General features: G+C 34.3%; 1 protein-coding gene across 9 annotated transcripts in view; it reads right to left on the minus strand.

Annotated features, from left to right (window-relative positions):
• LOC149556618 (putative calcium-binding protein CML21) overlaps positions 1-12,311 on the minus strand; it is a 41,330-nt gene extending 29,019 nt beyond the window's left edge. The window contains exons 1-4 of one of the 9 annotated variants that reach the window (XM_089831023.1): positions 12,041-12,174; positions 11,761-11,933; positions 11,629-11,652; positions 8,504-8,756 (exon numbers count right to left, since the gene is read on the minus strand). In XM_089831023.1, the coding sequence (XP_089687149.1) occupies positions 8,504-8,714 (211 nt within the window). In that variant the 5' untranslated portion in view covers positions 8,715-8,756; positions 11,629-11,652; positions 11,761-11,933; positions 12,041-12,174. Of the gene's footprint in view, positions 1-8,503; positions 8,757-10,454; positions 11,379-11,413; positions 11,433-11,457; positions 11,594-11,628; positions 11,653-11,760; positions 11,934-12,040 lie in introns of those variants that run through there. The other 8 variants (XM_089831024.1, XM_089831026.1, XM_089831021.1 and 5 more) reach the window with 8 other exon arrangements.
• Positions 12,312-24,044: the final 11,733 nt, after the last annotated feature.

Raw genomic sequence — 24,044 nt, forward strand, 5'->3', positions numbered from 1 at the left:
TTCTGTAAAGGGGTGATGTGATTCACAGTGATGGTCCTAAAAATGTCATTCTTTTAACACTGAGCTGTTGGAATTGCTGATTGAAGAGCTATTTATGCCTTCTTGTCCTATCAGCTCCAAAAATTCCCTTAATTGTCTCCGCCCCGTTTAAGAAACCCTAATTGTAATGTCAACGATTAGCCAAATCTTCTTTTTGCTTCTTCATGAAATTGATAGTTCCTCTTTGATGACTTGTAGATTTGGTCTGGGAATCATTGTTGGCTTTAGTAGATCAGATCACTCTATCCTTTAAGTGTGTGAAGTGAAATACTACTGAGGCACCAAGCAGCAGTTGTGTGGGACGTCATAGGCTGGCAATGAAAATGGGTGGTGGAACACTCCATTCTAGTGTGCTGGATAAAGCAATAGAAGCTCTTGGAGATGAGATAGAGGGAGGGTAACAAACAAAATGAGATATAAGGTCAGCAGTATAAGGAATTCCAAAATTTATAACAAGATATCAATCACCTCAACAAGTACAGGCATGCAGTCAATCCAATTGAAGGACACCTAAGATGTGAGAACGGGCAAAAAAAGGAGTTGTAAATCTTGAAAATAAAATGCAAATTCAAACATGAACAAATAACATTCAGCTCACTTTAAAAGGCCTTAATGGAATACCACTAATGTGACATTCAGATTAACAAACTATTTAAGAGCAATTTTCTACCTTGTCATGTCTTCCACAAGATCGTATTCATAATTACCCACTATTTAAAACTTTAAAGAAAATCCCTAGAAAAAACATTTAATGTACCAAATCCTTGTTTGGCCCTTGGAATTTATGTAATGTCCCCTTTCTAGCATTCATAGCATGATGTTGTCATTAGCCTATTTCCCCACAGTCCCGTAGGCTAACTAGGACATTAAAGGGGCTTAGAGGCCATTTGGCCCAGACAGTTTCAGTTGCAGGTCTTTCTGAGGGGTTCTGAGGCAACTTTGGGCATACTTACTATTTATAGTAAGTCATCTTGGACATGGCCGGACATTCAGTCACAGTGGTATGTCGATGGTAATTGTTTGAAATCAACAAGAAGATTTATTTATCATTGATAAGATTTGTTATGCATTGATAAAGCCATTTTATAAAGTTAAATTTAAATATTTAACTTTATTAATGCATAGACTATAGTTTGTGGGAAATATTTAAATTAAAAGAGTTCCCTTTATTTTTATAACACATTGGAGACATAAGGTACATAAAGGGAGTTATGTTTTATCCTACATGGAGAAAACGAAGGATTGAGCTCTTGTGAGAACACTATAAAAGAAATGGAAGAGTTTTTTTTTTTGGTATGCTTGGATGAAGATTAATGTTATGTTGCTGGATATTTGATTATCGGGCTTGGAGGATGGAATCCCTCTTTGCTAGCATTCTCTTCGCTGTTGGAAGACACAGTCAGGAGGATCAAGGGTGTTTTCACTTCAGGAAACACACTGAGTTTCATTTGGGGCGTTTGCATAAAGAAATTTACAAGGGTTTGAGGTGCAGATCTGAAGTTAGTTTTTGCTACAGTCGGCATGAACAGTATTTTGCTACAGTACGGCGTGAATAGTGTTGGTATCAAGTTTACTTGTTTTTCTGGTTGATTAGAAGTTTGGAGGGCTGGCCGACTACATCTGCAAAATACTACGGCCACTAATTCCACGTTTCTTCTGTCAAATTTTGATATTTTGCATAATAATTGTTGAATACAAGTCTGAATAGTTGTTGCAGCCTTTAAGGCAGCTGTAAGTGCACATCTACATTTAAAAATCACCCTTTATTAGCAGATTGAAAGGGTTTCCAGATTTTTCATATACTATTGAATGTGTACCAAGTGTTTGTGAAAAAGTTATGATGTGTATTATGCATTTTAATGTCACTTCATAGTTGTTCGTAAATCTACTCATTGGAAAGCAATTTATTGAGGAAATCAGCTTTATGAGTTTGCATACAAAATGTTTGACAATATTCCTTAAATTAAATTTCTGCAAGTCAAAGTTCAAATCAGGGGAGGATATTACAGTGGTATCAGAGCTATAAGTCCTGCCATCCTGTGGAGGTCTTATAGGAAATTTGGAACTGGCGGATAGAGGGGAAAGTGTTTGATGAAATGTCAAAACACTAAAATCAGAGCATTTATGTTTGAGCATGCGACAGGGGCCTTCTAATTTCCGCAATACCAGAGCAAGACAAAGTAGGAGTTCAGACCTACAAAGCAAACAGTCTAGTTCATCCGTACATGGGGGGTATAGAATCCAGTCATACAGACACAGCGGAGGTATTCTTTGATCAAGACAGCAATATGGGTGACCGAGATGACAGGAATACAAGATTAGGTGGAGGCGGGAATGCCAGTCCAGAGCCTAGAGAGGAAAGATTCTTACAGTTATTAGAGACCTTGGTACAGGGTCAGCGAGTAGCAGAACAAAGGGCACAGGAACAGAATCAGAGATTGGATCTTATGATGCAGATGATGGCTCATCAAATGGGGTTGAATGCTAACATGGGTGGAGGAAATAATCAGAATGGTAACAATCAGAATGGAAATGATCAGGATGGGACACATAATGGAGATGAACAAGTTGGGAACAATTTCGGTCATGCACCCCAGCGAGCTAGGACAGTGAGTTCAAGGCCCATGATTCCTACATTTCCTCCTAGAGCTCCAGAGCAGCTCGTACCAGAGCCCCAGATTACTGATATACAGGACCAGTTGAGGAGAGATTGGGAAGCCGGAGGGCCAGATTTTATTGTTGCAATTTCCTTTAGGGAGTATATGGATGTGCGGATGAAACATATGCCACATGGACATGACAGGAACCAGAGATATGAGCTACGGAAGAAAGTAGGGAGACTTGAGTTACCATATTATGATGGCTCAGGAAAGTCTACAGCAAGAGCTTGGGTTCAAAAGCTTGACACATACTTTCAATTGAACCCTATGCCCGAGGAAGAAGCTATTAAGTACGCAGCAATTCATCTGGATGGGTTAGCACACGAGTGGTGGCATCATGGTATGGTCACTATGGGACATGCACACATTACCTCATATGTGGAGTTTACAGAGAGGCTGATTGAACGTTTTGATAGGAAGGATCCAGAACTCCATTTCAAGGAGTTAGCTCAGCTTAAACAGTGGGGTTCATTGGAAACATACATTTCAGAGTTTCAGAAACTTGCAGTGTTAGTAACAGATGTATCTGAACAGAGGATACTAGTTCTATTTATGGATGGGTTAGCTGATCCGTTGAGAGGGTGGATTAAAGCTCTCAACCCTCCCACTTTGCAGGAAGCCATTAAGAAAGCTCGTGACATGGATTCCTCTTCATCTTCAAAAAATAAATTCCAGGCAAAGAGTTTCCCTTCAAGGAAAGATAAGGACAAGAAACCTTTTCATAGAGAGGTTCAGCCAGCTAAGGAGGAAAGTAAGAGGTTGGACAATGAGACACTTAATGATCTCAGGAAGAAGAAGCTTTGTTTTCATTGCAGGGAGCCTTGGGATTTGTCACATAAGTGTCCATTGAAAGCAAAAGCTAAGCAGATGGAGTACTTTTCAGCCAAAGAGTCAGTAGATGGAGATTCAGAGCAGTCATCTGAATCAAATGGAGATGATGATAGTTCTTCACAGGAGGAAGCACGCGGTGATAGCACGATAGCTCAGTTGTCAAGTATACAGGAGGCCGTCACTTTCAGAGTTAGGGGAACCTTGGATGGACAGAGAGTTGTGGCACTCATTGATACAGGGGCGACACATAACTTCATTGATGAGAAGTTTGTGACACGCAGAGGGCTACATACAGAGGAGCATAGGGGATTTAAGGTGATGGTTGCCGATGGCTTCAAAATTGAATGTACCAAGAAAATCTCCAACTTGCAGCTTCGTTTGGGAGATTATGACATGACAGGAGATTTCTTTGTGGTCAACATTGGTGATCAGGATATGGTGCTTGGGATGAACTGGATGAAGTCTCTGGTAGAGTTTACATTTAACCTTGAGAAAATGGAAATGAGGTTTGAGGCAAATGGTAAGAAGATAGTGCTCAGAGGTTTGTCAAATGGGAGACTTCGAGTGGTGTCACTCAAGCGGATGCAGAGTTTCTTTAGACATGATCAGGTGCAGTGGGCAGCAGAGTTTAGAGTAATGCCTGAGATGACAGAGCAGCATAAACTAGAGTATCCACCTAATGTACAAAAAATAATAACCAAACATACTAAGGTGTTTGGTGAGATACCTCCAGGGAGACCCCCCGGATAGGGGAATCAAGCATGTTATTGAATTAAAGGAAGGGGCTAAGCCAGTTATCATCACACCTTACCGCCATCTGAAGAGATATAAGGATGAAATAGAAAAGGCAATTAAGGAGTTGATTGACATGGGGCACATACAGCCAAGCAAAAGTCCTTTCGCTTCTTCAGTAGTATTGGTGAAGAAGAAGGATGGTACAATGAGGATGTGCATTGATTATAGAGAGCTAAACAAGAAGACAATCCAGAACCGATACCCTATCCCGCGCATCGATGAGCTTATTGATGAATTGCATGGTGCATGCTACTTCTCCAAGATTGATTTGAGATCTGGCTACCATCAGATACGGGTTAGAGAGGTGGATGTGGAGAAGACAGCTTTTAGATGCCACTATGGACATTTTGAGTTCTTAGTCATGCCCTTTGGGTTGACAAATGCCCCTGCCACTTTCCAGTCCTGTATGAATAGAGTGTTCAGAGATCAGTTGAGGAAGTTTGTGTTGATATTTTTTGATGATATACTGATATACAGCCGTACTTGGGAGGAACATTTGAAGCATATTGATACAGTGCTCAGTATTCTAGAGAGGGAGTCATTATATGCCAAGATGAGTAAATGTGAGTTTGGGATGACAGAGTTGCTCTATCTAGGGCATATTATTAGTGCAGGAAGTGTTCGGGTTGACCCAGACAAGATCAGGGCCATTCTGGATTGGCCACCACCGAGGAACACTTCACAACTCAAGGGATTTCTCGGGCTTTGTGGGTTCTACCGCAGATTTGTGAAGGAATTTTCACAGATAGCAGCACCACTTACAGATTTGACACGGAAAGATAGTTTCAAGTGGTCAGAGAGGGCTCAGGATTGTTTTGACAGGTTTAAGGAGCTGATGAGTACATGTCCTGTTTTAGCCATTCCAGATTTCACCAGGCCCTTTGAGCTGTAGTGTGATGCCTCGGGAGAGGGCATAGGAGCTGTTCTCATGCAAGACAAACATCCCATCGCATATGAGAGTAGAAAATTACGAGGTGTGGAGAGAACCTACAGCATCTATGACAAAGAGATGCTAGCAATCATGCACGCGCTAGCTAAGTTCAGGCAGTACTTAGTGGGAAGCCGATTCACAGTAAAAATAGATCATAATAGCTTGAAACATTTCCTTGGACAGAAGGACCTTAATGATAGGCAACAGAAATGGGTGAGTAAATTACAGGCCTATGATTTTGACATAGCCTATGTCAAAGGGAAGAAAAATATTGTTGCAGATGCTTTATCTAGAAGGCCTCATTTGCTTGCTATTGGGATAGTCATGGATGATTGGAGAGAGATGATCTTGGCAGAATATGCTAAGGATAGTTGGGCATCTAGCATTATTGAGGGAGCTATTCAAGATAGTCGATACACTGTCGTAAATGATCTGATCATCTACAAGGAAAGGATTTATTTAGTACCCGGGTCTGCTATGAAGCAGAAGATTTTGAGGGCATTTCATGATTCACCAATGGCAGGACATCCCGGATTCTTTAAGACATATCGGTAGGTGAGAGAGCGCTTCACTTGGAAAGGACTCAAATCAAAGGTGCTTCAGTTTGTTAGGGAATGCCCTGTGTGTCAACAGAACAAACAGGAACATTCTTTTCCAGGTGGTTTACTACAGCCCCTACCCATACCAGAGAAGAAGTGGGATAGCATTTCCATGGATTTTATCACAGGCCTCCCCAAGGCACAGGGTCGGGATTGTATCTTTGTTGTGGTAGACAGATTGACGAAATTTGCACATTTCTTTGCAATTTCGTCTACATATTCAGCAGCACAAATAGCAGAACTATTTTTTCGAGAGGTATTCAGACTACATGGGATACCACGGAGCATAGTCAGTGACAGAGACAGCAGATTTATGAGCCACTTTTGGCAAGAGTTGTTCAGGTTATGTGGAACAGAGCTCACTCCGAGTACCAGCTACCACCCCCAAACTGATGGGCAGACAGAGATAGTGAACAAATGGGTTGAGGGGTACCTTCGAAACTACATTGCAGGAGAGCAAAAGGCTTGGGTGAAGTGGCTACATCTAGAGGAGTACTGCTATAATACCTCTTTCCATATGTCTATTCAAATGTCCCCTTTTATGGCACTGTACGGGTATGATGCTCCTAATTTTTTGGATTTGTTATTTGGGGACAGCAGGGTGCCTAAGGCCAAGGATACTTTGCAGGAGTGTCAGGACATTATGCGATCCTTGAAGGAAAATTTGCAAAAGGCACAAAATCAGCAGAAGCAATATGCTGATCAGCATAGGGTTGAGAGGTCTTTTGAGGTGGGAGATATGGTGTACCTCATGTTACAGCCGTATAGACAGTCCTCTCTCAAGAAGAGTGGAGTAGAGAAATTGAAACCACGCTACTATGGACCGTTCAAAGTAATCAGGAGAGTGGGCGAAGTAGCTTATGAGTTGGAGTTGCCTGCAGACAGTAAAGTGCATAATGTGTTCCATGTGTCACGCCTTAAGAAGGCATTGGGTCACAATGTGGTGCCTTCAGTAGTATTGCCACCTCTTGATGATGAGGGGAAGCTTATCTTGGTTCCTGAGGCCATACTTGACTCCAGGGAGAGGGTGCTTCGCAGGAGGATTATCAGGGAGTATCTAGTGAAGTGGAGGAACCTACCTGTTGAGGATGCTACTTGGGAAAATGAGCAGATATTGCAGCATCCAGAGCTGAAATTGCTTGAGGACAAGCAATTTTGGGAAAGGCGGACTGTAATGTCCCCTTTCTAGCATTCATAGCATGATGTTGTCATTAGCCTATTTCCCCACAGTCCCGTAGGCTAACTAGGACATTAAAGGGGCTTAGAGGCCATTTGGCCTAGACAGTTTCAGTTGCAGGTCTTTCTGAGGGGTTCTGAGGCAACTTTGGGCATACTTACTATTTATAGTAAGTCATCTTGGACATGGCCGGACATTCAGTCACAGTGGTATGTCGATGGTAATTGTTTAAAATCGACAAGAAGATTTATTTATCATTGATAAGATTTGTTATGCATTGATAAAGCCATTTTATAAAGTTAAATTTAAATATTTAACTTTATTAATGCATAGACTATAGTTTGTGGGAAATATTTAAATTAAAAGAGTTCCCTTTATTTTTATAACACATTGGAGACATAAGGTACATAAAGGGAGTTATGTTTTATCCCACATGGAGAAAACGAAGGATTGAGCTCTTGTGAGAACACTATAAAAGAAATGGAAGAATTTTTTTTTTTGGTATGCTTGGATGAAGATTAATGTTATGTTGCTGGATATTTGATTATCGGGCTTGGAGGACGGAATCCCTCTTTGCTAGCATTCTCTTCGCTATTGGAAGACACAGTCAGGAGGATCAAGGGTGTTTTCACTTCAGGAAACACACTGGATTTCATTTGGGGCGTTTGCATAAAGAAATTTACAAGGGTTTGAGGTGTAGATCTGAAGTTAGTTTTTGCTACAGTCGGCATGAACAGTATTTTGCTACAGTACGGCGTGAACAGTGTTGGTATCAAGTTTACTTATTTTTCCGGCTGATTAGAAGTTTGGAAGGCTGGCCGACTACATCTGCAAAATACTACGGCCACTAATTCCAGGTTTCTTCTGTCAAATTTTGATATTTTGCATAATAATTGTTGAATACAAGTCTGAATAGTTGTTGCAGCCTTTAAGGCAGCTGTAAGTGCACATCTACATTTAAAAATCACCCTTTATTAGCAAATTGAAAGAGTTTCCAGATTTTTCATATACTATTGAATGTGTACCAAGTGTTTGTGAAAAAGTTATGATGTGTATTATGCATTTTAATGTCACTTCATAGTTGTTCGTAAATCTACTCATTGGAAAGAAATTTATTGAGGAAATCGGCTTTATGAGTTTGCATACAAAGTGTTTGACAATATTCCTTAAGTTAAATTTCTGCAAGTCAAAGTTCAAATCAGGGGAGGATATTACAATTTACATGTTAAGGCAAACCAAAAGCTAACTAGTAAACTATCATTTATGGATATTACAAGTCAAAGTAACTATTTCAATACCTATTTATCAAGAAAATGCATAGAAAGGCATCAAATATTAAATGCTAGAAACCTCTTATTGAGAAATGGCATGGATCATGTGTTTTACTGAGAAAGGGAAAAATAGTATAATCAGATGTAAAATTAGAAACATAATAAACAGAAAGAAATAATAAAAAGGACAAGAAATGTACCAATTTTCTGAAAAAGACCTCGAAGCTTTTTAAAGCTTTCATCGATTTTGTTGAACTTCATAATGACGCTATTGAATGATTTCACACTGCATTCTCTAGAGCCTTTTCGTTTCTTCATAATGTCAACCATCTTAATTTCTATATTGGAGGGTTTACTCGGTTGCTTGAATATACCAGATCCCTGACCAAATTTGCTTTTAACAATCCCCATTTTAACGTGAAAAAGAACTCGCACAAGCTATCAGCACACAACCTGATTGATAATAGACACATTATTTAGAAAGTCTAAAGAATTTTTTTGCAATGGACCACTAGAAGAATTCTTTGAAGTGAAGATAGACAGGATAGTAAATGTAAAAATTTCACAGCACAAACAAGTATTGAGCATATCTGTGTAAGAAGATATTTAATATTTATATTCCTTCCTCGTCCAGAGTAAGAAGGGATATAGAAAAACGACACAGTGAACAATGCCAACATAGACCCTTTTCTTCTACATCAATTGCCCTAACTTTAATTTCATTCTTATAATGATCCATCTCTTAATGGACACATCAAGCAAGGTGTTCAGTTTTTAGAAATTAAAGCTATGAAGATGCCTGAGGATATCAAAATATTTTCTTATCAAATCAGTCACCATGTAGATATCAAAGAGAGGAATGCTAATCATGCCTTATAGAGAGATTATGAGCAAATGTATGCATCAAATGACAAAGAAGATAACTTTACCCTTTTTTCTTTTCCAAAAGCTACATAGTTATTTTCTGCATTAATATCAAAATTGCTCAAAGGTTCAATACATCAGAATATACCAAGCTGAGAATAATATCATGAAAGTTGAAAACCTTGGTAAGTTACTTAACCCTATAAACAATTAATATCCACATATCGAGAATGTTAATCGCAGCAAAAGAGGATTAGAAATTAACTTGTTCAAACCACCCAGCCCCACTATCATTCTTGAAAAGGATAACCTGCTTGCTACCTTTGAAAGTAATTTAACAATTGTAATTTTTTACAAAAATGGATAGATTGCTAAATAGTTTATTGTAAAGGTTGATTTTTTTCAAAATACAATACAAATGAAGTATTACCCTTTTCAAAGTGTCCTGAGTTGTTGAGGTACAAAACAGTCTAATTTCCCACGAAAACATGCCTTTGATGACAATATTGAGTTATGTTTACTGGATATTTTTTCACGTTTTTGAATACAACTATGCAGCACTGTTTTGAAACAACTGAGACAACTTAAGCGTAAAGCCAAGTCCCATGATTTATGGACTATATTTAGTCTGATGTGCTGAGAGAAACTCTGTAGTTGACTTTTCTTGAACTCATCTAAAGCAGCTCAATTTCAATACATACTGCATGAATTGTTAATTTCGCGATTGCACTTTGCGGCTATCAACTTGAATATCAAGTCAATTTTCAATAAAAAAGTCTCAAAGGAAGAAAGAGAGGAGAGAAAATTAAATGCTTCTTTTTAAAAAGCAAAACAGAGAACCATAGCTTTTGAGGGAGCAGTCAAGCTGAAACAATGTCACTAAAAGATAATATGCAATTAAAATAGGTTTTTAGTTATTGCCTATTTGTACTATTTTGTATGTGAAACTCCAATTTTGTTGACTTCTGGCTGGATGAAGTTCTAAGTATTTCCATGACAATCTTCAGTTTTCAGGAAGTAAAGGTTAGGGGCTTCAAGATTTTCCTGGCCAATGACTTTGGATAATTGTATGGGCAATATCCACTGTATATGAAGTGTAAATGTTTCCTTACAATTAAGAAAGAGAAAGGTCCCAAAACTGCACTTTTATTTTACCTATCACTGTGTGTGCGCGCATGTATTTCTATATGTATATGTTGTGTGTGTGTAAACAATATATGGCACTGCATACTCATGTATTGTATGAAATTAGACAGTTAGGCTATTTTAACCAGTCATGAGTATCACCTTTAATGCAAAATCTTATTATTAGCTGTGGTTAGTGAAGATTTCCGTCTTACAGTATTCCATGTGGAGGCATATGCTGACCCACCAATTTTTCTTTGCTTCTTCCTATTTGCACATGCCAAACTGAAGAGATTCTGTTCATGATTTTTCCCCGTTGTTGTGCATGGCAATGCTTATGGTGCTGTCTTGGATAGTGCCTTTTAATTTCCCAGAAAAGATATGACCTTTATTGTGTTTCACACATGCAGGATCGTGATCTCTGACTGAATTCCAAATAATAATATAAGTTGTAAGAAAATTAAAAAGACATTGGCAAACATTGTCCGTAGACTTTTTACAATAACAAAAATTGAATTCAATACTAAATGCAGCTCTTCCTGCCCTTCCAGCTGCAATGTCATTTGTCAGCATCTTGTTAAACTTTGCATCTTTCCTGGTGATTTCTGTTGAAATTATATTTGCAGGCATTTTTTAATATTCATTTTATTCAGAATGCTCCAAAGTTTATAATGGAAGACTAAAATGCGATTTAGCATACATAAGTAAAGATTTCCTCAAATTAATTGGCGTCGATACTGTCAAGGCCTAAGCTGCCATTTTAGTGCAGTTTTCTCTTTACAATTGCAGACCAATTACATCACTGGAGCACCAATTTAGGAATTTCAAGCCCATGCAGAATCCCTCTAGCCAAGAATGGAGAAGCGAGACTGTTAGGCTTTTACTATTTGCGGTCCTGAGGCAATTGTTTCTATAATTAATCACAATCCTGGGTTCACTAAGATTGACTAGCCGGAGACGATTGGTACCCTGTGGAGAGTTCATCATCCACCAAGTCATGCATCTCAGTAGACACTGGGAAGCATTTTTACCACTCAAATTTGATAAAAAAGAATCCATGGACATCAAAACAACGTCTTTACACTAACCCATTTTCTGCTATATCACGTGAAACACATTACATTATTAGGACCACAGATTTAGAGCGGCAGGCACCCAATGTAACCTTTCCTAATGGTTTAGAAGCTGCGATCTCAGGCACTAGACTTCAAAAACCAAGCTTTCATAGACACTAAAACAATTTCCATGGTATAAACCCTGATCTGCACACACCAGAAGGAAATCAAAGCTACATTATTGGGATCAAAGAAGTAGAGAGGCGGGTACTCAATTTAACCTCTCGGGAAACTGGTTCGCAAACCTGCATGTGCATAAGAGTAACCCCATTAACATCATAACCCCAAACCAATGCCTTAATCCGTTACAAGCACACACTAAAGGAGGGCCCGCATGAAGCCTCCATAAGTACCTTGAAAGGGCGCTGGGACACAATTAAACCCATGTTGCGATAGAAACCCGCAAAGGCGTTAACATTAACCTTCCATCATCCATGTTATAGAAGGGACAAATCCGAACACGCATAGTTCGATCAAATCATTTCATATAAACACAAGCCCGTCATAGCATAACGTATTAAGATATCTGAGGAAATGACAGCAGCATGAATAGGAAAGGGAAATTAGAGTAAGCCCAATACTGACCCAAATTAGAAGTCAACCATATGTTATTTTGAAGTAAATAGTACTTACCAAATATAGAAGAAGATGATGAGAGAAGGATGAAACTGTGAATACAAGGCAGAAAATGCAGATAGAACTACATGTTTAAAGAGAAGAAACTCCAATGGAGAAACGGAATCAGAATTTTACAATTGAGAAAAGCTCAGCAGATGCCATCCGGTTCCAACGAAAAAAATCCCATTGCTAACTTTCTCAATTTTCTAACGGCGAATATGTCGGACGGCATTAATTCCTTCGCTTGAGTGCGTCAACTTTGTAGTAAGAATTTTTCCTTGCTGTCATGCTTTTATATCTTGGAATGGTGCTTTTTTCATTTGGTATCTTGAAAAGTCATTTTATTTTATTTTTGTAAATTATTACAGGAAATTTGAATTTAGCATTATCTAGGTGTGTACGTTCTTCAATATTTGTTATATATTACAAATTAATAATTAGGAGATGTGTCACTACATATTGTAGTGTCAATTTTGTTCTAAGAGTATTTTGTTTAGTATCATGTTCATTTGGTTATTTTAAGGGTTATAATAAATACTAGCAGTTACGTGCAACGATTAGTCGATAGGAATGATTTGTGCAATTGAATGAAAGAAAACAAAGAACTATTATGGTTAGATTTAGAATTATAATTAGATTAGATTTTCAATTTAACATAATATTTAATTAGGGTTAGAGTTAAGTTTGAGGTTATGTTTCAAGTTGGACAAGATTAGAGTTAGGATTATGATTCAAATATATCCTAAATTTTTAATATCACTTAGAATTAAGGCTATGGTACACAAACATTTCCTAAAATTAATTACGTAGTGTAGGATTAGGGTTAACTTGTTTATGTTTTAAATAGATTATGATTCAATTTTGTTCTATGTAAGTATTAGAGTTAGGTTTATAGAGAAGATTTTGGAAAGTATCGAAAACTCATTTTTTTAGGTAAGGGTTCAATTTCTAAGTATGATTTAATAAATTTTAATGATAGGTAAATGGTTAATTTATTAAGATAAATGGATTTATATTTTTAGTAGGTGAATACAATTTTCAATCCATAGACAAAATTGAATTAAGTTGGAATTAACATTATGTTTAAGGTTTAAGCCATAGTTAAGGTCACATTGTAGGTACATGATTAAAGTTTGGATTAAGGTTTAACCTAGAGTTAAGGGTTTGGGAAAATGAATATGGTTAGAATTGAGATTATGATTATAGTTATGATTGAGATTATGGTTATAGTTAGGATTTACATAATGGATAGTTCTAAAAGTTGTGAGAATATAATGATCCTAGAATACATTATTAAAATATAGGTAAATAAATGCTTATATTATGTATTATGTTGGAATTAAAATAAATTTTTTTATTTTAAATGAATAAATAATTATGAAATTTTTTAAAATAAAAAGAAATATAAATTAATTTACATATATGACAAACATTTCTAATTTTTAAATCTTTTTATTTAAAAAGATTTTAATTATAAAATTAAACTATAATTATAAAACTAAAACCTAGATACAAATAAAATCTCTCTATTTATTAAAGGTATGTAAATAATATTTAATTGCATGCATTTCATTTTTATCTTAATACTTACTAAATTAAAAAAATAGAAATAATCTAAAAAAAAATAGAAATAAATTTGTATAGCATATATTTTAATTTTTCTTCTTGTTTATAAATCATTTCAAATTTTAAAACTATACAAAGTTCTATGTCTATTTTTCAAAATGAATCAACATAAATTGAAAATTAAAAAGATGAAATCTAAACTTAAATGTTAACTTTCTATATTTATTCAAAAAAATAAGAAGTATTCCTATTTTATTTTAAGTTTTTGCATACATATTATTTCAAATTATAATTGATATGAAGACAATTATTCTATATTTTTACTTTAAACAACATTTGTATTAGATTTTTTTTTAAATGGTACAAACTAATCTCTGTATATAACAAAGTTTTCTAAATTTGAAATCATTTTTATGTAAAAAATCAAATGATAACATTAAACTATAAATTTACTAAAATCTACTTACAAAGGAAATCTGTCTATATCTATTGAAGATATGTAATCTACATTTTTTTGTGCCTTTTTTTTTTATCTTAATAATTACTAACTAAATTCAAAAAATATAAATATAAATATATGTGTGTGTATGTGTGTGCGCGCGTGCTAGATATATATTTTAATTTTCCTTCTTACTTATATATTATTTAAAAATTTAAAATTATATTAAATTCTATTTTCAATTTTCTAAAATGAATCAACTTAAATTTAAAACCAAAAAACTAAAAATCTAGACTTAATGTGAACTTTCTATATTTTTCTTAAAATATAAGTATCTATATTCTATTTTATATTTTTGCAAGCATATAATTTCAAATTGTAATTAATATGAAAAAAATCTTTCTATATTTTTTCTATCATCAACTTTTCTAAAAATAAAATCTAGATACAAATGCAATCTTTTTATTTCGTTTTAATTTTTTTTGTATTCTATTGATTTTTTGCATTTAAAATTATAATTTAAGATAATTTAATTTTTTAATTCTGAAATTAAAATGTCTATATAAATTGACTATCATTATTATTTTTAAGATTTATAAAAAAACATGAATCATTGTCAACATATTTGATAATAAAAATAATAGAATTTCAATGTCTTTCATAAACAACACATATATATGAGTACATATGTTTGTAGAGAGATGGATAAATTTGCAAATCAAATTCAGGCTATCAAAAATGATTTGAACAATAAATCGAAACAAACTTATAGTTATAAAATTAAGAAATTTTTATAACTAATATGATTTAGCCCTAGTCATATTTTTTGTTGTCATGCATGTATTACCATTTCTATTTGTTTCCTCAACTTCTCTATAATCTATATGCATGCATTTTGTAACTACTCACTATGTATTTATTATTATATTAAACTCGTCAAACAATTCAAACCAATATATAAACTTGCTATAATCTATATGCATGCATTTTATAACTACTCACTATGTACTTATTATTATGTTAAACTTATCAAGCAATTCAAACCAGTATATAAACTTGTGGCATTATAATACCTGCATATATGAAAAAAAATGAACATGCAGAAGAAAAAAAATAACCAAAATTGTTGATAGGAAAATATCCAATAGAGCCTACACAATGTTAGAAATGGGAGAAAAACATAGGTTAATTGATAAACATATAAGTTAAATAATAAAAAAATAGAAACTTTCCTATAAAATTGACATTGATAAAGGAAATTTCAATTTTTTAAAATGAGTTTTTACATCAACGAAAAATCATAAAACCGAGAAGTCTTACAACATTTCCGTGCAAAAAAGGCAAATTGGGGAGCAAAGCTCCCACAATAAGCCTATCGGCTTAAAAATAATATTTATGAAAAAAATAATTATAATATTTTTTAATGTAAATACTTCTAATAAATAATTAATTTAAAATATGAATAGGAATGAATATATAATATTATTTTTAGTTTTTTAATAATATTTCATAATAAAAAATTATGCAATATAGTTTTAAAAATTATTCGTTATAAAAAAATTATCATTTCATCAAATACTACAAAATTTAATTATCATTTTATTATGATATAATCTGAATTCGATTGTGTATATAATTTTTAGCATCGACATCATCACGATAGAGAATGTAAGAATAGAATCGTAAAATGTGCAGACTAAGCCTCACTCATGAAGAATAAAGGAGGGATAAGGTAAGAACACAAACCAAGGAGGAGGAAGAAAAATTCAAAAAAGAGGGGGAATAAATAAATAAAGGAACATATTTTTGGAGTCACTTTCTGTGTTTGTTTTGTATCGGTGTCATCCCTTAAGTTCTGCCCAGGTCATTCTCTAATGGAGTCTACAGTGGTCGTCTTTCATGCTTTAGAGGTCAGGACTATGGCATTTAGGGGCAATGTCAAACTTGAGAGGTGGAATAGGCTACTGAATAATGTAGATGATTTGTCTCGGGTTGTAGTGAGCAGGATTTTGGGCAAGCATGCTTTTAACTATGATTTCACATGGCAAATGAATAGCTCCATCATTGGGGCATTTATCACTTGCCTAGCTAGGGCCAATCTAGGGCATACTAATATTATCAGCCTCTATCACAATATTTTCAACCCTAATTAGTTAATGGGACTAAAGGAAGTGGGTATTGTGTATCAAACAAGTGCAAAGGATACCTTTACTTGAGGTCTATATTCATCATCCTCCAGGGAGTTTGGCCTTAGCTAAGGTGTTCTGGCGTCCTATTCTAACTATTAGATACGACGTCATTTTCTTCCAAGCTTGGCCGAAGATGGAAGCCAACATCCAATTTCTGTTGTGGTGGCGAGGCATTGTCAAGAAAGAAAATGTGGATTGGCTTCAAAACTATTTAAATCTCTACTTGGCTTACATTGACCTAGAGGCTGATTTGAACACTTTAGAGAATGTAGAATTCATCCTCCCTAATCTGGTCAAATCAAGGAAAGATCAAACTACCTTTTTTCTTCCCCCTCGGTGCCTGATGACAAACAACAAAGATGCCTTGGAGATTATTATGTTTTGTATTAAGCAGAATGAGGTCTAGAATTAGGGGTTTGGCAAGTTTTTTGGTTTGGTTTGGGTTTCGCCTCTGGTCTATATCGATGCTAGTTGTGTAATTATGTTTTAGTTTCTTCCTTTGTTATGTCTTGGGTGTCTATTTCAGTCTTTATTGTCCCCCTGCTTTTTGTTCTCAGTCTGTTGCTAACCCCTTCTTTTGGGTCCTTTTGTCTATTCTTCCTCGTTTTGTTTGGACCCCTTTCCCTATGATCACATTGCATATGTATATAGATTGTGTTCTTGGTGGCCTATATGTAAATATTTCTTTCATCAATATAATCATAAGTTCTATATACATTCTAAATTATTTGGTGAAGATGGTTAGTGCTTATAAATATCTGGACAGATGAAATGGTTTACATTTCCTTCTCTGGACAAATGGAATGGTTTACATTTCCTTCTTCTTTGTCTTCAACTAGATAGTAGATGTAATCTTAGCATTATGATTAATCAATGTGGATTATCCTATTTTCTTTACTTAATTGATAAAGAAATCATTAATTTACAAAATTCCATGAATAGAATCAATGCAAGATCAAGTTTGGTATGGATCCTATTAACAGATAGAGGAAGAAAATTATGGCAGAAACCATGAGCAGTAATTAGCCATAAAGGATATCATACTATAAAATAGAAATTAATATAATGAAGAGATGGTATAGGTACAAAAATTAATACATTAATCCTAGAAATTGGATCAATAAAAATTATGATTAGAAGGAATCAATAAGAGATTGCATGGAACTAGCCCTATTAGAAATTTCTAAGACTAATAATAAACCTTTGTTGTAAAATTCATCTCAAAAAGGAAGGAAAACAAAAAGTATAAAGAATAAGCATATTAGATTAATGTTAAAAACATCAAATAAGTTTCATCAATTTACATTAAAGCAAGTACTATTCGTTACTTAGGCCTAATAATAGATAATACCAATTTATAATTTTAAATAATAACAAAAGTGTGGAGATAGGTAATTAGGATAATTTAGAATAAGAAGGAAAGAGAATCATTATTAAAGGGCTTTATGTGTAGATTTTCTTAACCTATTATCTAGTTTTTCTCACATATTATTAATTTCCCTCACATTTTTTGTATTTTGGGTTTCTAATCCCCGATTGGAAGTTTAGCTATATGTGTTTTGCAGATGTTGATCTGATCTATTCACCCTGGATGGTTTTCCTTTCCTTTGTGCATGCCTTCTTACCCATGCAGTGAATGTATTTATATTGTATAATAAATCATTAGTATTTGTATAAATTTGTAAGTAAGATTTATATTTACACTAGAGTGTGCCCCTTTTATAATGTACTATATAGGACTTTGGTCCCAGGCAAGACTCGAGGTTTTCTTACTCCGTTCTTTCCTACCAGTGCCCATTTGAACAGAGATTACTATAACAATTCCTTTTATTATTATTTAATATAATACAAGGCTTTGGCTATTTACTAATTAAAAAAATAAAAAAATAAAGGAACACAAAGAAACGATAACAAGAAACTAAGTTGAAAATTAGACAATGCCAACTAACCAAGCAAATATCTTTTCTGTGTAATATATATATATATATATATATATCTACTTATAAGTTTTATACTTTATTAAAAACTCATACACAAATATTTATGAGTCATTTGGTTTTGTTACTCTTCTCTTTATTACTTTGGTTAATTTTTAATTGTATCCTATTTGTTTGGTTAGTTCACATTGTCATTTTTTCAACCTTAGTTTCTTGTTGTCTTTTCTTTGTGTTCCTTTATATATTTATTCCCCCTCTTTTATGAATTTTTCTTCCTCCTCCTTAGTTTGTGTGCTTACCTTATCCCTCCTCATAAAGTGTGATCTAAAATGTCAATGCTAAAATTTATATACACAATCGAATCTAGAAATAGATTATGTACGTCAAAATGGATTGTCGAAACCTGATAAAATTCAAACACTAAATAATCTTTTTTTAAATTAAACTTTTAACATGAGCATTTATAGTATAGGAAGATATCTAAACTTGCAATGGAAAGTAAGCATGTTCTTAGTTCAAAAAAGATTATGTTAAATAATATCTACAAATATATCAATTAATATACAATCTATAGATATTTAAGTAGTTATTTTTGGATTTTATTGTGTCTTAATTTTTTGGTTAATGTTTTAGACCACATTTTTTCCATTAATATTATGGATCACACATGATTCATTACCAAAATGTTAGATCTTGTATAGTGATTACAAAACAAAACTTTTAATGTAAAATTTATAATTATATGTCAAAATATTAACAATTTAACCATAATATTTTTTTTAATAAATAACATATAATAATATGGATATCTAAAAATAATATTTTGTCAATTCATAACTTTTTTTGAGCAAAAGTAGTAAGTCGTTAATAAATTATATTAGTAATACATGGTTCAAAAGCTCGTGAAAAAAAGAACCAATGAAGAAAACTTTCAATCTTAGGTAATACAAGAAAATAATAACCCTAAAAGATACCCCTAAACTAAGTCCAAGTCAGAGACACTATATGACACCTAAAAAGAGCATTACAAAAGGTAGCCTTATAAAACTGGCCTTCCAAGATGCTCACATCCTAAGCCCACCCTACTAAATATAAATCCTAACCTCAAAATATGCATACAACCAAATAAGATGTTGAAATGATAGTAGCATTCAACAGCCACATAGAGGCCTCAAAACATCTACAAAATTACAAATTATATTGCTCTTTATTCATTCATTTGATCAAAACCAAACAAAGCTTTCCCAATTGGAATGTTAGTGTCACTATTGCCAAGGGAAAGATTATTAAATTCCTTAATACCATCACCCAAGAAAGAAACTACTTTTTTCCTCGTACTGTTGTGTGATAAGGAAGTGGAAGGAACATCTGCAACTACCAGAGCAAGTTCCATGTTTAGACTGATATCCACATGCAAAGTAATTCTTTCATGGTTATGCCCCAAAATTGCTAATAAGGCATGTACTTTGAAGAAAATCTTGCTTCTTAATTCTAGTTGCAGCCTCTTGCCCATAACTCTTGCCACCAATTGAAATGGCCTTATAATATTTTGTTGTAACAACGATCATGTAATACTATCAAGGATACCACCATATTCTTCATTTTCTTGCAAGAGTTGCCACATGAAAAGACCCCCAATTAGAGCCTAGTCATTCCAGAAATTGTATCCATTTATTAGTTTCATTAACCAATCCCCTCAAGATATTTTGAAATGATTGTTTTGCTAACAATATTTTGAACCTAGCTAAAGGACTATAGAAAATCTAGAATCTTTGACAAGAAGATGGAAACTAAATGAGAAGGATAGATGAATCTCTTCTCTCTAGGTGTCATGCCCAAAATTTCTACAAGGCAAAAACACAACTAATTTTATTTTTTAGTACGAAAGAGAAGACTAAAGATAAGTTACATGATTTATCCTTGACTTGGAGGTAACGAGGTGAGATGACGGAACGAAGCTTGTTTTACTCAAAATCTAGATTTTAAGCTTCATAGGAGGTGTCACCTGGCTACTAGTTACTGAATGCAAAACTATGTGGAGATGTTATGGTTATGAGCTTTTAATCATTTGTATCCAATATGAGGCACTCTGATGAGCAAGTAAAATTCAAATTGTGTCAATGTAGAGGTAAGAGGGCTAGGGATTGAAATGAGAAGGTGTTTTATTAATTAGTCATAATATCAGGACTATTTGATATTATTATTATTATTGTTATTATTTAATTATTATTTTAAAACATCCATACCTTCTATTCTTAATATACATTTTTATTTTAATTGTTAACATTATTATAATTTAATATTAGTCCAAACTGCTATTATTGCAAATAATATTCAATTAATAATCAGATTAATAATATCACCTAATATTATGCTATCTTACTATAACACATCTCTTCATCTACTATGGCTGATAATAAATACAAACAATAATCAGCTAACATAAACACATCTAAACTTAAATTTTCTACTACTTATCTTCCTATGCTACCCTTAATAAAAAAAAATTTAAAAATAACTTTAAGCAATAACATAACTCCTCCAAAATAATCCTCCTAAACTATTTCAGACTTAACATAATACTAAACAAACAAAAAAAACCCTTAACATGATAGCCTAATTCCACTTTAACAAAATATTCTAATCCCACTTTTAACAAAATATCCTATGTTTTCCCTACATCCCAATCAGTCCCATACTTCTTCCTAGCAAATTCCTAGGGAATTTTCCCCACCTACCTCAATTAAAATGGGTAATCATAAGTCCCATTATGGGTTTTCAAGGCAGCAACATTTAAATTGTTCCCAACTTGCTTGCAACTTTAACCAAAGCTCCCACTTGCTTCCTGGGCAATGAGGATGATTATAAGTTGTTTTTTTTTTTTATCATTAGCTCACCTCTCCCAAGACTAGGTGCCAAGGGAGGGTGTTGGTCTCAAGACTGACATACATGTCATGTCTTTTATTACTCTTTTCAAGGTCAACCTTCCATGGCCACCTAGTAACATCCACCATGATTTGCTATTTTTTTTTTTAATCTTATTATTTTCTTGCTTGAGGTGACCTTTTAATTAGGAAGTGATTTGGTATGTATAGGAGAGAAAAAAAAGTGTGTTGGAAAATAAAAATATATTTTCTCATTCATTAAGTTAGGTCAGTTCAGAATTATAACACATGTCTTTCTTTTCTTGATTTTTGTATGTATATATCTTTTGCATAGGGTCATATCATGAACAAGGACTAAGTTTGACATTTATTAAATAGGAATAATTTTGGAAATGATTTATTTCTACTTACCAAATCAAGATATTATTATTTTATTCAAGGTCTATTGTTTTATTTGACTATAATAGCAAGGGTCTTATTGGATTTTACCCATACATTTTCCAGAAAGAATATGCATCTACAAGTCTTTATTTGGGCTTAACTTATTTGTCTAGTTCTTTTCATGTATTTTCTAAGATTGTTTAGTTTTGAAATGATGATATTTTAACATTGCAACATGCATTATAATTTCCATTCTAAAGGCAAATCTAATGTAAAACAACTATCATATTACTAACAAATCTACTTGCAAGATACAGTAACATGGAACTTAAATGCTAACAATCAGGGCTTCCTTATGAAAGTGGACATTGCTAAGGCCTATGATAGAGTGGATTGGTCTTTCCTCTATAATATTTTGCTTACTTTTGGCTTTGATCATAAGGTTGTGGGCCTGATCCGCCAATTGGTTTCTACTGTCTCTATTGCGGTCTTGGTTAATGGTAGCTCATCTCCTTTCTTTTTTCCTTCTCGAGGGCTGAGACAAGGTAATCCTCTATCCCCCATCCTTTTTGTTATTATGGCTAATTGCTTGGGGATATTTATTGGGGACTTGGTTCAAAGAGGTTTGCTCAAGGTCTTACAACCTTCTTCCCAACCATTAATTTTTTGTCATGGACAATTTGTTGATGATACCATCTTCATGGGTAAGGCTGAAGTAAAGGAAGCCAAGATTTTCAAGCAGGCTATTAACTTATATTCTGTCGCTTCTGGACATGGGGTAAACTGGAGCAAAAGTGACGTGTTCTTCATTGACACCCCTATCCATAGACAATTTAAAATAGCTAAAATCTTAGGATGTTCTATAGGATCTCTCCCATTCTCTTACTTGGGCCTCCCCCTAGGCTTGAAGGTCCTTGATGTTTTCTGGGAAGACCTTATCAACAAATTTAGCAAAAAGTTGGCGGGATGGAAAGGAATTCTTTTAAGCCAAGCTGGTAAGTTAACTCTTCTTAAAGCCTGTCTCCAAAGCATTCCTACTTATACATTAAGTCTTTTCAGAATTTCTTTTAAATTTTTTGAGTCAATTGATAAAATTCAAAGAAACTTCTTATGGGTTGGCTCTGAGGATAAAAGGAGAATGTCTTTAATTGCTTGGGATCAAGTTTGTAAACCTCGTCATGAAGGGGGGTTAGGAATTCGAAAAATCAATAGTTTGAATAAAGCCCTTTTAGCCAAATAGGGGTGGAGAGTGTACCATGAAAACAAAGAATGGGGTACCATTTGGAAACATAAGTATCTCTAAACAATGCTTATTCCCTTCCAGAGTACCTCGAATCTGTTGATGTTATTCACTCATCCTCCATATGGGGAGCTGTTCAAGTGACCAAGAATTTTTTTTAAAAAGGATGTTCTTGGAAAGTTGGTAATGGACTTAAAGTGAAATTTTGGGGGGATACCTGGCTTATGGACCATCCTTTGATTGAAGATTTTAATGACAAGGCCTTAATTGATCGATGCAAGCAGAGATTTGGCCTTCTTGTTTGTCATTATTGGCAGAATGATTCTTGGGTGAACTTAACTGATGTTGGTCAAGGCTTTAGTAATATCCAACTTTCCCTAAATGTTGTTTCTCTTTACCCTTATCTAGAGGATGAGATTATCTGGTATGTTGATCCTAGTGGGAAATTTAAAGTCTCTTCTATCTTTGCTTGTAAGGATAAGAGTAATCAACCTGTCTGGTCTCAAGCTTGGATTAAGGGTCTCACTCCCAAAATTAACATTTTCTTTTGGACTCTTCTCCAAAACAAAATTATGACCCTTGACAACTTGCAAAAAAGAGGTATAAATTTGGTTAATAGGTGTTCTTTATGCAGAAAGGGACTTGAAGATAGAGATCACATGTTTTTGAGATGCTCTTATACCCAGGAAGTCTGGACTGAGATTTTGAATTTTTGGGGTATGGCTTGGGTCCATCAAAACAACGTGGATTTTTCTTTCAAGAGTTGGAGATGCCCCTCAAAGGATCTTGATGCTCAATTTCTTTGGAAACTAACCCTCCCCCACCTTTGGTGGGGCTTATGGAAAGAAAGAAATAATAGGATATTCAAAAATAAAGATCTTCCAGGATGGGTGCTTGGTCAGAATATCATCAGAGCCTTTAAGGAGAATTTTATGTCCCAGAGGGAGTCTGCTCAAACCTTCCAACTTGATTACCCTTTAAGATCTCAAGGATCTAAGTTGAAAATTGATAATCCTAGATCGATTATAAAGTGGCTTGTTTTGCCTAGTGGATGGATCAAAGGGAATTTTGATGGAGCAGCCAAGGGTAACCTGGGAAGAGCAAGATGTGGAGGTGTTCTTAGAGATCATATGGGAAATGTTATTGATGCTATTGTTGTCCCTATTGGTCACTCGAATAGCCATATTGCTGAAGCTAATGTTACCCTTTATACCACTATTTTAGCTATTGAATTGGGGTACTCCAATTTATGGTTGGAAGGTGATTCTCTGAATATTATAAATATTCTTAATAATAAAAATTCTATATCTTGGTCTATAGAGGCAACGGTTATGAAAATCAAAACCTTATTTCAAAATTTTGAAAAGGTGGTCATTTTCCAT

This window comes from Cupressus sempervirens, chromosome 5, assembly GCF_028749045.1.
Source record: "Cupressus sempervirens isolate cs-2001-9-10 chromosome 5, ASM2874904v1, whole genome shotgun sequence".
NCBI lineage: Eukaryota > Viridiplantae > Streptophyta > Pinopsida > Cupressales > Cupressaceae > Cupressus > Cupressus sempervirens.